The following is a 15,318-nucleotide window of genomic DNA, read 5'->3' as shown; positions in this document are numbered from 1 at the left end:
CACTCTTTCTTGGGTACAAGGAGCTCTGGTGAGGCATCTCTCAAAGAAGGTTGTTACTGAAAGACTGTAGAGGGCTGTGAAAGTTCTCTTGCCTGTTATCATAACCATTATGCTTTTATTAGATTTTTTTAATGTCCTAGTGGCAAGCCTCCTGGGATTGTTAACAGTTATTTCGCAAGTAAGCAAAGTTAGAGAGAAAAGAAGCATGTGTTTTATTTCTGTACTAGTCAAGAAACTGAGGCATGGTCTGCACTTGCTTCCTTGGTTGGTTAGTGGGTAGAAAAGCACAGAATATATCCTAAAGGTAAATGCTCCTTCCAGGAGAATGTGAGCAGGTGTACAGGAAGTAAAAACATGTAGTAATTTAACCTGTGTCTACAATAGTAGGTAGTGGAGACAAATTAGAACAGTAGATCAAAGCAGCATTGAGAACCCAATATTCGTACTAAAATTGTGTTGTTTTTTTTAAACTTTAGATCAGCTCTAGTCTATTCTTGTGGACTGAATGCCTGTTTGCAGCTGGAACATATTAGGTGTGCTCCTGGCATGTGTTGTCTTACATTACCTTAGTTTAACCTAAAAGGAATCCAGTTTCTCCTTTCCAAAACAGCTCTGTGATGTGAACCAACACACTGTCAACAGGAATGATCAGGCAGTTCACTCAGAAGGTGTGCTCCTGGTGTGAACTAATGCAAATAAGACACACCCTTAGAGCCGCTTCCTTCAAAGTAACTGTGCAACCTTTCCCCATATGTTCTGGGTAAACAATTTTGAACTATCCCCTCTATCAGCTCCTCCATGAAACTCTAAATAAAGTACTGGAGTGAGAATGTTAGCTTTCAATGACTTCCATTGTCAGAGGTGCAAAAAGTTGGAAGGGAAAGGTTTGTATCTTTTGGTCTCATAAGAATATGGGGGATGAGAGGTACAGACAACAAGCTTTCAGGTAATTAAGTTATTTGAATTCATTAATGACCATCTTTTCCTTCCCTATTTGCAAAACTATCGTGCCTGTTTCAAAGGATAGGAAGGTGGAAGTGTTTCTGTTATTAGTATTAGTGAGTGAGTACTGTACTACCTATAACATGGAATCAGGATGCTTAGAATTGTAGGATTTCCTAACAGCTAGACCATATTGCTGCCTGCTATGAAACAGTTTTTCTCTTAAAAGATTAAACAGACTTTCTTATAGTTATTTTAAGTAAATAACTAATATAAAGCTATTGTTCTGTCCTATGTAACACCATCCTGTTCACGTCATTAGAAAATTTAGTGGTTTTCCATTTAAGAAGGTTATTTCTCCCCCACCCCTGAATGATGCATTTTGCTTCTGCTCTTAAGGTCACTGTTTTGCTTCGTTTTCCTGTGTTGAGTGTTTTGGCCACAGCTTCCAATTCAAATATGAGTGGGAGAAGTTCTCTCCAAAAAGCCTGTTTAAAAAAAATGGTGTGTAAATATGGCATGATGATCTTCACTTCAGCTTTTGTAGGATGTGGAAGATATCAGTAAGGTGTAATTTGTGGTAATTAAAGGCTTATACCACATTGCCTGTATCTTCTCTAGGATTTATTTTTTTTTCAGTTTATGCCATATCTTTTGACCTAGACCCAAGAAGTACTTTGGTTTTGATTTCCTTCACATCAATAATTTAGGTGTACTTGTGCGTTAAGTGCTGCCAAAGCTCGGTAGCCAGATGTAGAACAGAACTTATTTAGATATCCTCTCATTCTCCTGTCTTACAAACATTTCTGTAAGGTTAACCAGAGTAGATTAGAGAATGGATGAAGCCAGCAATATGAAGTTTCTGAGGCAAACTTTCTGCATAAGAAAGTTCAGGAGTCTCAAATAACCAGAAGTGACTGAACCAGGACAACCAACTATGTGTAAATATAGTACAAAACAGCTGAGTTAATGTTGACAACACCCTAAGTTTATTGTTTGTAACAGGAGTTACAAACTCCCTTTTGGGTAGGGAGGAGTTAATTGTGCAGGGTGTGGAGGGACCATGGTTTACAGACTATAAGGATTTGGATACATCTCTTTGCCTTTCCCCATCACTTCCATAGCACCAATATATGTTCAAACTGACTGTAATCATGGGTTCTTCCATTCTTGATTGTAAGTTTACTACTTCAAACACATGGAGATTTGTTGCAGAAGGTCTTTCTTCCTAGCCCTGGAATTCAGCTGTTTGAAGCCCCGCAAGTGTACACCATCAGTTGAATTTTTGTGGCTTTATACACTTGTCAATGACAACAGTATTTTTCCTGCACAGTTGCAGTTTCCTAATCTCAAGACTAAAATGTTATCTAGAAGCTTTGCTAATGTTAACCCCTGCCACCTCCTCTTCTCCAGTTTGAATTCTTTTTTCTGTTGCTTCCAGATTCTAAGGAAAATGGAAGCTGTGAAGCATATCTGTATAATTATCATGATCTTTTCTGCAAGTTCTTGGTTCCACGATAACCAGCAATTATTCTTCTATTCCTGTTGCACACTCAGTGTTAATCCTGACCTGAAAGGACACTTTGGTCTGGGAGCAGATGCCTGTACTTCAACCTTCCATCAGGAAGTTACTAAACTGTAACAGTCTATTTATGGTAGCTCCTTTTGTACTGTTAATAACCCAGCTTGAGCTAAGATTAAGCCATCTCTGATTTTGTTTTGCGTGTGTTTGGTTGTAAAGACAAGTTAGAGCTGATGAAGTCAGCAGAGGGGAAGGACAAAGGAAGTAGAATCTTGATTCCAGTAAGAATTTTCTTTGTCTCTTGAACAATGGGAATCCTTATGAATTCTCTAAAGATGGCTTTCTTATTTATTCAAATGGGAAAAATTTAGGATTGCAGAAACTTCCACAATTTTTTCTCAACTGGGAGGGACAGGGAAGAAGTAACTTTAGCCCACCATTAACTGCACTGGCTGTTTCCTCTTGGCCTTTACACAAGTGGCTGTTACTTGAAAAGGAATTCTGTTGTTTGTTTTTATTTTAAATAGATAATGTTGCTTTGTGTCTGCCTTTTGGACTTCTCATAGTGGATCATTAATTTTTTTAATATTTGTGCTTTATCTTGATATTTTTCTCATAAATTACAATGTCCCCATTTCAGAATTGATTTCACTTTATAGATCAAATCTTGATCTAGTGGTGGCTGAGATCCATGTAAACATTATCTTTTTAGAAGGAAGTGGAATTGAAGCTGCTCTAGCACCTGCTAATGTAGGATGCGACCAGACTTCCTGTTCAAGAGGAAATCCTAATTTACTCTTCCTTGTAAACTGGAGGCTGATCAGCTTACCACATAGTAACCTTTTGACTTGTAAACAGTGTGTTCCTTTGGACTGCTTTTAGCCTCTAGAAATTATTTCCCCTGGGCTTGGTGGTAACTTTAACTGTAAACTTTTTGAGTCTGTTGAATATCATGAAAAAGAAGCAACCCTTTTCTGCTGCACTGCTTTTAATGCAGTCAAGCATACCTGCAAACTGAAGTAGGTACTTAAGATGCCTTCAGGTTCTAAGAAGGTCGCTGTATTTTTCTTTGCACTCTAAACACAAAGAAACTTGTTATCCATTGGGTACGGAAAACAAATTGAGGTATTGTGATTATTTGCTTTGTGATGCAGACTTTCAACCCTTGAAAATGGTTGTTATATGTGGGTGGGGAGTTGGCTCTGGCTAGGATAGTCATGGTGAATCACTGGCAGTAGTGCCAGGTTTGGCATGGATGGAGATCTGGGTTGGGGCCAGTGAAGTGAATTACAGTGCTTTTTTTAATATTTATTGCCAGCCCCTGAAAATATTTCTTCTGTCCTTGGGGAGGAAGGAAGAGATCAAATTTAGCAGGAGCAGTATTTGTTTCCTCTTACTGCTAATACAGCAAAAGAGAGCTGCTTTTGAAACATGTATGTTCTGCAGGCTTCTGGCAGCCTCTGGCCTATGTACACACCTGAGGTTATCCTTAGGGATCCTGCAACTGTGAGGTCTTGAGTGAGGAGCAGATACTGGGCATAAGAACTCCAAGTAGTTTTAGAACTTGATACTGAAAAATTCTCTTGCAAGAATCTGCATCTAGATGCCTCCTGCCTGTGTCAATAGTAGAAACTTAAACCATATGCTGTCAGCATAACCTGTGCTATTCCTTTGAGCACTGAAGCAGCTTACTGAAGTGGTGGAAGTGGATTGATTCACTAAGACTCCTTGCTTATACTTCTTTTCTCTGTCTTTTCACATCACATCCTAAAAACTTAAGAATTTTTTTCAGTTCTTTTATGTTATTCAAGGCATGTTGATAATAGAATGGTGGTGTCTCATTTTTAAAAGTAGTTTTCTTTGTAATGCTTTTTCCCCTAGGCATAAGGGCTGTGTTGGCATGCATGTGCCCCACTCCTATTCAGTCTGCTTTTATGTATCACTTTGCTGCTAGTATGCTCTTAAACTGTCTATAAGAAATACTCTTAGAATAACAAGCAGAACATTTTTTGTTGGCCTGAAAGACCATTGTTTTTTATAAAAAAACTGTGAAATTAATGTTAAAAAACCCATACGTTAGCCTGTGTCCTTTTCTTTTTCTTGCCTTTTTTTTGTAAGTTCAGACTGTAACACTTTTCCTGCAGTATAAACAGTTGTGTTTTTTAGCACAATTCTGTAACAGATAGCATAAAGATACTGGTTTCTGAAGAAGTCTGGTGACAAAATTTCAACTCTTGTTAAAAACAAATTATTAATGGCTTTTGTTTCTGTTCTTTCTCCTTTCTTTAAAGAGCACTTTTTTTCATAATGTCACTGGAGAACACTGGGGCTATAATACAATAAATCTTGTATGAAAGGTTCTCTTGAGAAACTAGGTCCTGGGAAAATTAGAATCACAGAATGGTTAAGGTTGGAAGGGACCTGAAAGATCATCAGATTCCAACCTCCCTGCTATGAGCAGGGACACCTCCCACCAGACCAGGCTGCACAAGCTTCATCCAACCTGGCCTTGAACACCTCCAGGGATGGGCTTCCATAGCCTACCTGAGCAACCTGTTCTAGTACCTTCTGACTCTAATGGTGAAGAGTTTCTTTCTGATGTCTATCCTAAATCTCCCCTTTTTCATTTTTAAACCCATTACCCCTTATCCTGTCACTGCCCTCTCTCATGAAAAGCCACTCCCCAGCTTTCCTGCAGCCCCTTCATGTACTGGAAGGTGCTATAAGGTCTCCCTGGAGCTTTCTTTTCTCCAGGCTGAACAGCCCCAACTCCCTCAGCCTGTCTTCATAGCAGAGGTGGTCCAAGCCTTTGATCATGTTTGTGGCCCTTCTCTGGACCCTCTCCAACAGCTCCATGTCTTTCCTGTGCTGAGGACTCCAGAGCTGCACACAGTAGTCCAGGTGCTAGGTGACCAGGCAGCTGCCTCTCTGGCTGCTCTGGTCTTTCAAGACTGCAACAGTCTGGAGCAAAGTAGCCAATATCTTGAAGTCTGTCTTCATAGAGAGAAAAAAAAAAAAAGCTGTGGTGCTTGATGCCATGAGCCAGCAGCCTGCTTTTAAAAAGTAATTTCAACTTTTGTATGCCAATCACCATTTTTATCTTAGTGTGAGATGATGATGTGAAGATGGGACTTCTTGTGAGACAGGAACTAATTTGTGTACAGCTCTCATCATGCCTATTGCTAAATGTTGTTTGTTGCCATAATATGTAATATGGTTGAGGAAGGTGATCTGTTGCACATTGAACAATTGATCTTGTTCTTGAGAATGGTAAGTATAATGTTCTAAATATCTGTAATGCTGAAAATTAAGCATCATGTTGCTAACTTTTAACATGTGAACTTACATCTTAGGTGTCATTATGGCTGGCAAGGACAGTTCTGTGATGAGTGTGTCCGCTACCCAGGCTGTGCTCATGGGAGCTGTACTGAACCATGGCAGTGTAATTGTGAAACCAACTGGGGTGGCCTGCTCTGTAACAAAGGTACTTAACATTCATGTACAGGAACAATAAGTGAAGTTGCATGATTAACTGATAACTCATTAACCATTTTTTTTTTCTGCTCTTGTGCAACTACCTGAGTATTTCTGTGCCTAATTATTCTATAGCAGATGGTACCTAAGCATCTTAAGTACAGGAATTTTAAGACAAGAGGCTTGAAGTGGTCCTGACTCTTCTAACTCATGCAGTTGGTCTCTTGCTCATCTGAACCTGCTGGGTATAGTGATGGGATGACAGGCTAGCTAATAAAATTTGGGAACGATGTGGGTGAATGGTGTTCAAGCCAGAAAGGCATCTGTATGTCTGGCTAGGTGTTAAAAGGGTGAAATTTGTGTTCCCTGTTGATTGACACTCTTTTCTGTCCAGATCTGAATTACTGTGGAAATCACCATCCCTGCCTGAACGGTGGAACCTGCATGAACACTGAACCAGATGAATATCGCTGCGCTTGCCCAGACGGCTACTCCGGGAAGAACTGTGAAATAGGTACTTCTGGGTGCTTCAGAAATCTGAAACTGTTTCAGGCAGGGCTGGGTTCTAGTGACCTGTGGCATTTTTGTTGTGTGATTTATTGTTGCTTTTTTTCTTTTTCTTTCTTTTTTCAAAGCAGAGAGACCATTTTCTCCTTCCCAAAAGCTACCTTGGTTTCTGAGAGGGAAGGTGTGAATAGTGATGCAGTACAACTTGTCCTTCCAGCTTGAGTGTTTCTTTGGGTGACAGTGGGGATATGCCATCTCCATCTCTCTTGTCTGGTGCCTTAAGCTTACTATCCAAAACTCCACTGAATACAGCAAAAATGTGGCAGTTACCTTTGGATTTAGATAATACTGAGAATATTTCTTCCCTTTGGATTCTTCACTTCCTAAATCCAAACACTCAGTTGGGCTATAGTCTCATGAAAGTGGATTACAGGTGCACCTTTCCCTGTTACCTTTTCCTCTGATACCCGTTTTCCTGAATTTTGGCTTGCTTGCAAATCTGCATCTTATACAAGCTGAGGTCTAGGGAAGGTAGTAATGGTGGGCACATCAGTTTTAACTGCGGTCTGGGTTTTTAGCCCCATTTTTAGCTGCTTGAATATGTCGACTATCATTTTTGGTTAACTGAAACTTGATTTTAAAATTCATCATTTAATATGGTGCTCTTAACACAGTTGGATAAATAGATGCTAACTAATATGAAAATGTGCTCAAGCCCTCCTAAGTAGCAGTCTAAATGAAAAGTTAAATGTCTTTTCTGCTCCTATTTGCAAAATGAAGAGCATTTCAGCTGTACTTCTTCAGAAGTATGTCTTGTCTAGAGTCTCACAGATGTGTCCAGTGTGAAAAAACTTCTTCCTAACTCAGGCACTCGACAAAGATAGTCTAGTGCTTTTATTATGTGTATCTGTTACACGAAGATAAAAAATTTCATGTACTGGAGACACTGTTTTGGTATTTGGAGACTTTTTCTGGCTGTTTTGCCTCTGAAGGTAAAAGGTCAACTGCATAATATCTGTTTCTCTCCTGTTTTACTGTAAAGATTTGATGTTTGGAGGAAAAATGAGAACATTCAGTTTAACTTTTTCACCTGTAGTATTCAGTTGGGTGTTCTGCAGTGACTTTCTTTGCCATGATGCATTGTTAAATCCTTTTTTAAAATGTGATACTCCCAGTCCTCTCACTTTGAATTTTGCTGTTCTTTCACAGTTATAAGTGTAGATGGGAAGAGCTAATTTTTTTCTTTCACTTAACTGTTTGGCCTTAAATTCACTAAACCATTATTAGCTGTAGTTTCACATTTATCAGGGTGTAGATAATCTTAACTTGTAAAAAGTGCTATGTGGTATTCATGATACTATCAAAACTTGAATTTTGCTTCAACTGGTAGAATGTCGTGCAAAACTTTCGCTAAAATTGAAATATTTTCTTAGCTTGCCCTGTAAGTTGTGGAGAAAGCACCTCTGCTCTCTAGGTGAGGAAGCAGTAAAACAGGGAGACATACTGATTATTAGCAGTAGTTTGGTGTGTGAGCTTTAGGTACTAGTACCTAACATCCTAGACAGTGTAAATTCAGTTTGCAAAGTAGATAACATCCCTGAAAGAAAGATTCTAAAATATAAATGCTACAGCAATTGGGAATTCTTAAGTAGTAAGACGATGTTTTCTTCTTTCTAAAAGCTTCTTTGGCTTCTGAGAGGGAAAATATCAGAAGTGATGGCATATTACTTGTCCCTCCTCAACTTGATTGTGGCTTAATGAAACTCCTGCCAGTGTTCCAGCCCTACATGGAGTGGCAACAAGCAGTACTGCCTGTAATTACATAGAGCTCTGTTCTTTGCTGTTTCCAAGGAACAGTATTAGAATGAAGCTAAACAGACCTTTGATACTTAAACTACTACTACTGTTCAGACCTCTGCATATAGTATATTTGTTTTGTCTCACTGAAGAAAGAAAAGAGTGCTGGAGCACTCAGGAGGTGGAAATATGTGGCTGGAAGCCGTAAGTTAATGAGGAACTTCTCTGGCTTCTGGGAAATTGAGATATGAGTGACCTGTCTACCTCCAGACTTTCAGTAGATACAAAGAATTATGAACCTCCATTAAATTCCTGCTTCATTCTCATACTGGGAATCTTAGTCTATGCAGGTGGGAGAGGGAGGATCCAAACTTCTGTACAGGCACCTCTCCACTGCTCGTGCTCTTAGTCACTTATAATCAGAATGCAATTTCTAAGCATATAAGTTCTCTTTAGTTGATATTGGAAGAGTATTTAGCAAGAATTTCTTTGTCTTTCTTCCCAGCGGAGCATGCTTGCGTATCTAACCCCTGTGCTAATGGTGGCATTTGCCATGAAATTTCATCAGGCTTCAAGTGTCACTGCCCATCGGGGTGGAGTGGACCAACATGTGCAATTGGTGGGTATGCATGTACTGAAGGCAGGCCTGTTGGGTTGGAAGGGGCCTGTGCAGCTCACTTGATAATCGTGTTCTGTGGATATGGAATTTATGTTGGTCTTTTACCTGTCTTGTAGCATATGAGTGTTGAGAGCCTTTGCAAAGATAAAGGGAGCCGTGCAGCCAGCAGTATCTGTTGGATGCGTTTGAGACATATAGGTTACCAAAAGCATAGCTGGGCCATATCCAGAGAAATGTCCTGTTGCCAAAAGCTTGTAGGACAATTTCTGACTCTTCAGTTGATCTAAAGTAAAACACAGAATGGATTCGTTATGAGATAAATGTGGACATGAAAGGTTCTCGCCTTAAGGTAGTAGAAGAGTAGATTACTCACTTAAATGCTTGGATGTCTGGTTTAGAAGATGGGAGTGGTTTAAGTGTAGTGTGGTCCTAAGTAATTCATTTCCATGTTGCTTGTAATTTGGAATGCAAGATTTCTATCTAATTTAAGCAGCAGCTATTATCAAGAAATTCTGAGTCAACTTCTGTTATGGTTTAGGAATGTGATTTTCAATGAATGTGTTAGTTGTTGGCAGATGAACTGAATCATCTTGGTGTTTGCAGATAGAGGAGAGAGAAATTCTTGAAGGTGTGAGAAAAACCTAAGTAAAAATTAGGTTAGAAATGTTAGTCTGTTCTGAAACTTATTTGATTTATACATTCTCCCACTTTATCTCAAAATAACTTGAAAAGAAACTTCACAGATTAAGCAAAACTTTAAAGCATGTAATGGAAGGCACACTTTGACTTTCCAGATATCGACGAATGCGCATCTAACCCTTGCGCTCAAGGAGGGACCTGCATTGATGGCATTAATGCCTTTGAGTGTATCTGTCCACAGCAGTGGATTGGAGCAACGTGTCAGCTTGGTGAGTAATTCCCTTTCTAAAGGTTTGAAGACCATTGGAGATTATTCCTCAATAACTGTGTGTGTTTCTGACATGATGTTTATTGAAGATGTGTGTTGCTATTGGTATCTTAGCTCTTCTTTACTAGATCTTACAGCCAAAAGTTTAAAGTGAACCTGTAACTACTTAAGCCCCATTTTAAGCTTACTTAAAATAATTCTTCTAGACTGCCCAATAACTTCTCTGTTTCAAAATACAGCATTGGTGGTGGTAGCTTCTTCTTCATGGTGGCAGAACAGTTGACTATAAGCTTGTTGGAGGCAAGGAAGGGATTTGCCCTGACTAACGTATTACCTGTTTGAGTTTTGGCAAAGGGAAAAGTAAGATAATGAGCATGTGCTGCTGTAGACAAGTGTGCATTAACAACCTATGGTGTGAACATGTTTTTAGTGCCCTACCAATGTAAAATACAAGCTTCTGATGCTTGGATTGCATGAAAACTTTGCTTGGTGCGGTGATAATCTGTTTCTGGGTTTGTTCTTTATTCTCTTCTTTTATCTTCTTTCACAGATGCTAATGAGTGTGAGGGGAAACCCTGTGTTAATGCTTACTCTTGCAAAAATCTCATTGGTGGATATTACTGTGACTGCATTCCAGGATGGACAGGAGTAAATTGTCATATCAGTTAGTATTTATTTAGTATATATGTTGACCACAGGATGCTTTATTCTTTAAAATGATTTAATGATGAATTATAGTATACATATTGTACAAGAAAAAAATACCTGTAGTCAGGATTTTCCTAACTTCCAGCAATGTAAATTGAAAATACTGTTTGAAAATTTATTTAGAAATATAATCGGTAATAAAATGAGCTTAGATGTACACTTAGGTATCTCTAGTAAATCTTTCCCTTCTCACTCAATTCTGATTCTGAACAATGTTATGTACTTAATTTGAAATAGTTTTGGGCTAAAATGTTGTCTATGGAATTAACTGATAGCATTTGATTTAATGTCTGTTACACCGTAATAGAAATATGTAATATGTAGTTTCCTGTTGCGTAGTACTTAAAATAAGAATATTTTAAGACATCAAGCATCCTTGATTTCCATTGAAACACCTAGAAAAATCCTTTCTGACATAGTATGTTCTGCATTTTTGCACTAGACCTGTACTTTACAGCTTCAAGTATAAATTCATATTTATGAATGTATGCATATTTTATCCATAGATATTAATGACTGTCATGGGCAATGTCAACATGGAGGAACTTGTAAGGTAACTCTTGTTTCTTACATGCTATGTTGAAAATACATCTTGTTCTAGCTAGTTATAAATTCTATAGCTTGCAAGTATGGGTTGGTTAAATGAGGTTAAATGTTTAGTGTAGCAATTACAGACTCTTGCTCCTTTTCACAAATTTTATTTGTTGTGCTACTACTGTTGTCATGTACAGGTTTTATCAATAAACAAATCTTTCTACTTCTTGCTTTTTCCCCCCGCTTCTCTGAAGGATGAAGTGAATGGTTATCGCTGCTTATGCCCTCATGGTTTCACAGGGAAAAACTGTGAGACAGAAACAAACGAGTGTGAAAGCAATCCATGCCAAAATGGAGGCCGTTGCAAAGACCTGGTGAATGGATTCATTTGCCTGTGTTCACAGGGCTTCTCAGGAGTCTTCTGTGAGGTGAGGACAGTAGTGACATTACTGCAATACTTCCCATGGATTGAATTCTTGAAAGAAAGATATCTCAGGGTTTAAGCAGGAGTAGCCCAAAGCTAAAGCATTACTAACCTAGCTGTTACTTGATGCTCTGAGTAAGCATTCGTTGTGCAGTGCTGTCATTGTAGCTGTAACACTTGAATCTGCAGCCTGGTAAACTGCAAGTTATTGCACATGAGTGTTCGTTCTCCTAAATGTTTTGAGGCTGTAAGTATTCTTTAACCTTGAAACATTTCCCGTTTTGATTTTTAGAACCTGTGTCTTTTTGTTACACTAAAATGTTGTAGGTCTTCATCCTAATAACTCTGAAGCACCTAATTGAATTACCTTTCAAGTAATTCTGCTCTTGGTAGGAGTACCCATATGATTAGAAGCAGGCAGGTATGCAAGTATTGGCTCTCAGACCTTGAGATCATTGTAGGACCATGTAGTTCTAGTGCTTAAATAAGGGTTCAGATCAGAAATACTAGTGCTAGTGATAATTCATGCAGTACTTTGATAATGAAGATCTACCTCTAGGGAGGACATTAGACTTTCCATGTAAAATTGCCTGAAGGGTTTTTGCTGATAGCCAAATTCATGATAGTGTTATGGTTAGTAAAACAATGCCAACTTGGAATCAGTGGATTAGAATTTTGTTATATTTGCTCCAGAATTTTTTGTAGGAGTCGGTGGAATGATCTCTTAAATGAGGAAGTAATTTTATTCTGTATTATTTGCTTTGTTAAAAAAGCAATGCCCTCCTCTTGTTCAAAATCAAAGGGTTGCAGATACTGACCAGTTTAGTAAGACTGCTGCAGTACCTAATAGCTCATGTACTAGTTCCACAGAAGGATCATAGACTGAGTGCTCTACTCTTGCCTGATTCATACCATACTGTGTAATTAAAGTTTTAGCAAATCTGTTTGAATAATAGGCGTTGTTGGCTGCTTGCCTTGTGTGTTGCAGGAAGTATCTACCATTGATTCCAGATGCTAAAGTACCAGCTACTGAACTTGCATTGGGAAGGGGAAATTTACACTAATGGAAGGAAACAAATGGAGCCATCTGATAGAGGAGATCTGAGAATCTTTCTCAGACCTTAGCTATTTTTTTGTAGTTTGCTTTGAATGTTCCATCTGAGAGTGTGAAAGAGCTTGCTGAAAATCTATTGCAGCTGGAATTGTACATGCTTCTCTGAATGAAATACTTAATACCTTTTGTATTCCTTCTGGTTTGGTTAGCTTTCAATTTTTCTCTTGCTTAGCTACAGAATTACTACAAATAGTGACCAAATCCACTGTCAGACTTAACTTTGTCTGTAAGGTTCAGAAAGCTGTCTTTCTCACAACAGAGATGAGGGAGGGGTAAATGAATATGAGAGGAGGAAAGCATTCCTTAAAAACAAGGGAAACAAGGGAAGATACTAAGATGTAGCAATATCCCTTGTGAGGCCTCTTTGTGAGTTTTGAGGTTAATTTAGGGTATCACCAGTAGGTGATTTGTGTCCATCTAAGATACAGAAGAAGCAGAATTGGTTTGCTACAGTAATTTGTGTTAAAGGTTATGTTATGAAAGGCAAGTGTTCTGCTTTTTGAATCAGATGGTAGGAAGTGTTTAAAATGTACCTAGTATTTCTGTGTGTAATTTGGCATGGTGATAGTATTTGTAAGAATAAGGTCCTGAGCAGCTTGGCCTTACTTTCAGCAAGAGGTGGGAGTAGCTGACCTCTAGAGGTCCCTTCCAAGCTGTGTGGTTCTCTTATAAATTCTGTGTTAATTGAGATGGGAAGATAAGTTGCTCTAGAGAACAGGATTTTTTTTTTTAAGGTTCTGTCTTTTTTAAGTGCAGACACAGAGTTGACAAGTGCACTGGTACTTAACTTGCATTATAGCACTTAGTATGTGGGTGTGAAGGACAGAGAAGTGCCTTAAAATGATCCAGAGTAGTCTCAGTAAGATGTCTCTTAATGGCTTGTTTTTTGCTAATGAAGTTACTGGAAACTTGCTTATTCAGCCTCCTGCAAAGGAGTATCTTTTTAGCAGTATCAAAACTGCGTTGTATTAGGACTAAAGTAACCTGAAACTTCTGTGTAGCAGGATGGTATGTAATATATAGGATTCATAAACCTTCTTTAAACTTGGATTTCCTTGTACATCAGCTTCATCTGTGTCTTTGGCAACACAGATAATGCTTCTTGCTCCTGGGAAATGAAGCAGCTGCTGCTAACTGTGGATTCTCTTACAGATGGATATTGATTTCTGTGAACCTAACCCTTGCCAGAATGGGGCTAAATGCTATGATCTAGGGGGAGATTATTACTGTGCCTGCCCTGATGACTATGATGGAAAGAATTGTTCTCATCTCAAGGACCACTGCAAGAACAATTCTTGTAAAGGTACCTGCTACTGTTCAGAAACTTGTCTTAATGTATTGATGATAAATTAAAAAGGAAGAGTAGTATTTTTGGGAATAACATAATGCAGAAACATTTTTATTGTACTCATGGATTTTTGAAATAGTGAGGTAGTGAGAAGTGCTTGTAATAGTCCTTAACTATATCCTCTGCCCCTTTATATTTAACTTTTCAATTGTGATTAGCCTTAACTTTTGAATAACTACTGATGGGTGTTGCAGATTTAATCTGATGATATACTTCTCACTGTTAGTTATTGACAGCTGTACAATAGAAGTCTTCACTAATGCTACCCAAGAAGGAATCCGTTTCATTTCATCTAATGTTTGTGGGCCTCATGGACGGTGTATCAGTCAACCAGGAGGAAATTTTACTTGTGCCTGTGAAAGAGGTTTTACTGGAACATACTGCCATGAAAGTAAGTGAGAGTTTTTTCTGAATGATGATTTTTCTCCAATACTTCCTTCAAGTTTTTGTTTTGAAGCTTTACAAGGTAAAATCGTAGTATCATTTAGTTTGGAAAAGACCTGTAAGATCATTGCATTCAACCATAAATCTAACACTGCCAAGTCCCCCAAAGCCATGTCTCTGCCAAGTCCCACTAAAACATGTCCCTAAGTGCCACATCAAGGAGGTATTTAAGAAACAAAACATGAAGATTTTAATATAGTTGTGTAGAGCAGTTTCAGGTGTGCTGCTTGAAACCCAGTTTCTTCTGGTAACAGTTGTCTTTGTAGTGGCTCACACTTCCTCTGTGAGAGAACTGATTTTAGTCCAAATTCAATGTGAGTGTGTCACTACATTTACATACAGGCTTACAAGAAGCCATGGATTTTTCCAACATGGGGATGATAAAGAAGGGACCAACACGTTGATAGCACAGTTTAGGACCATATGTATTGCTGTTCCAGGTATTTTTTAAACACCTGGCTATTTTTGCCAGGTAAACTTAATGCTCTGGTTCAACTTGTTACGTGAGAGAGAATACACTTGGAAACCCTACCAGAATCTGTAAATAGTTTAAGCTGTTCTTGTGTGTGTACAAATGGAGTAAAATTTTGTTTCTTTTCCTAGAGACATAAGTGTAGCTCACTCCTCTAGGTAGGTGAAGACAGCCTTGAGCAATAATTGCTGATCCTTTGTTGTAGATATCAATGATTGTCTTGGGAAACCTTGCAAGAATGGTGGGACGTGCATCGATGAAGTTGATTCATTTAGGTGTTTCTGCTCAAGTGGCTGGGAAGGGGAATTGTGTGACACAAGTGAGTACTGCTAAGCATTGTAGTGTTCAGTATTATAGCTTTGCTGTAGCAGTTGGTGATTGAGGGTTGGTGTGTGGTTAGTAATAATGGGGTAGTTTCTCTGTTCTGTAATAACAGTCTACCCAGTGTTGTTTGCAAAATTATTTTCAGAAAGATTTTTGGGTGGCAGCTCTAAGAGGCTCAGTTC

The 15,318-nt window shown here is 38.6% G+C and overlaps 1 protein-coding gene across 1 annotated transcript in view; it reads left to right on the top strand.

Moving 5' to 3' along the window:
- The window catches only part of JAG2 (jagged 2), an 80,897-nt gene that overhangs the window by 50,420 nt on the left and 15,159 nt on the right, over positions 1-15,318 (top strand). The window contains exons 6-15 of the mRNA XM_010000690.1: positions 5,818-5,948; positions 6,333-6,452; positions 8,748-8,861; positions 9,656-9,769; positions 10,319-10,432; positions 10,983-11,029; positions 11,265-11,438; positions 13,701-13,851; positions 14,123-14,287; positions 15,018-15,131. Coding sequence (XP_009998992.1) covers positions 5,818-5,948; positions 6,333-6,452; positions 8,748-8,861; positions 9,656-9,769; positions 10,319-10,432; positions 10,983-11,029; positions 11,265-11,438; positions 13,701-13,851; positions 14,123-14,287; positions 15,018-15,131 — 1,244 coding nt within the window. The remainder of the gene's footprint in view (positions 1-5,817; positions 5,949-6,332; positions 6,453-8,747; positions 8,862-9,655; positions 9,770-10,318; positions 10,433-10,982; positions 11,030-11,264; positions 11,439-13,700; positions 13,852-14,122; positions 14,288-15,017; positions 15,132-15,318) is intronic.

Source organism: Chaetura pelagica, unplaced genomic scaffold (assembly GCF_000747805.2).
Source record: "Chaetura pelagica isolate M959 unplaced genomic scaffold, ChaPel_1.0 scaffold36, whole genome shotgun sequence".
In the NCBI taxonomy this organism is placed as follows: Eukaryota; Metazoa; Chordata; class Aves; order Apodiformes; family Apodidae; genus Chaetura; species Chaetura pelagica.
The sequence above is the reverse complement of the archived record's forward strand: the minus strand, read 5'-3'. Positions and strand labels throughout refer to the sequence as shown.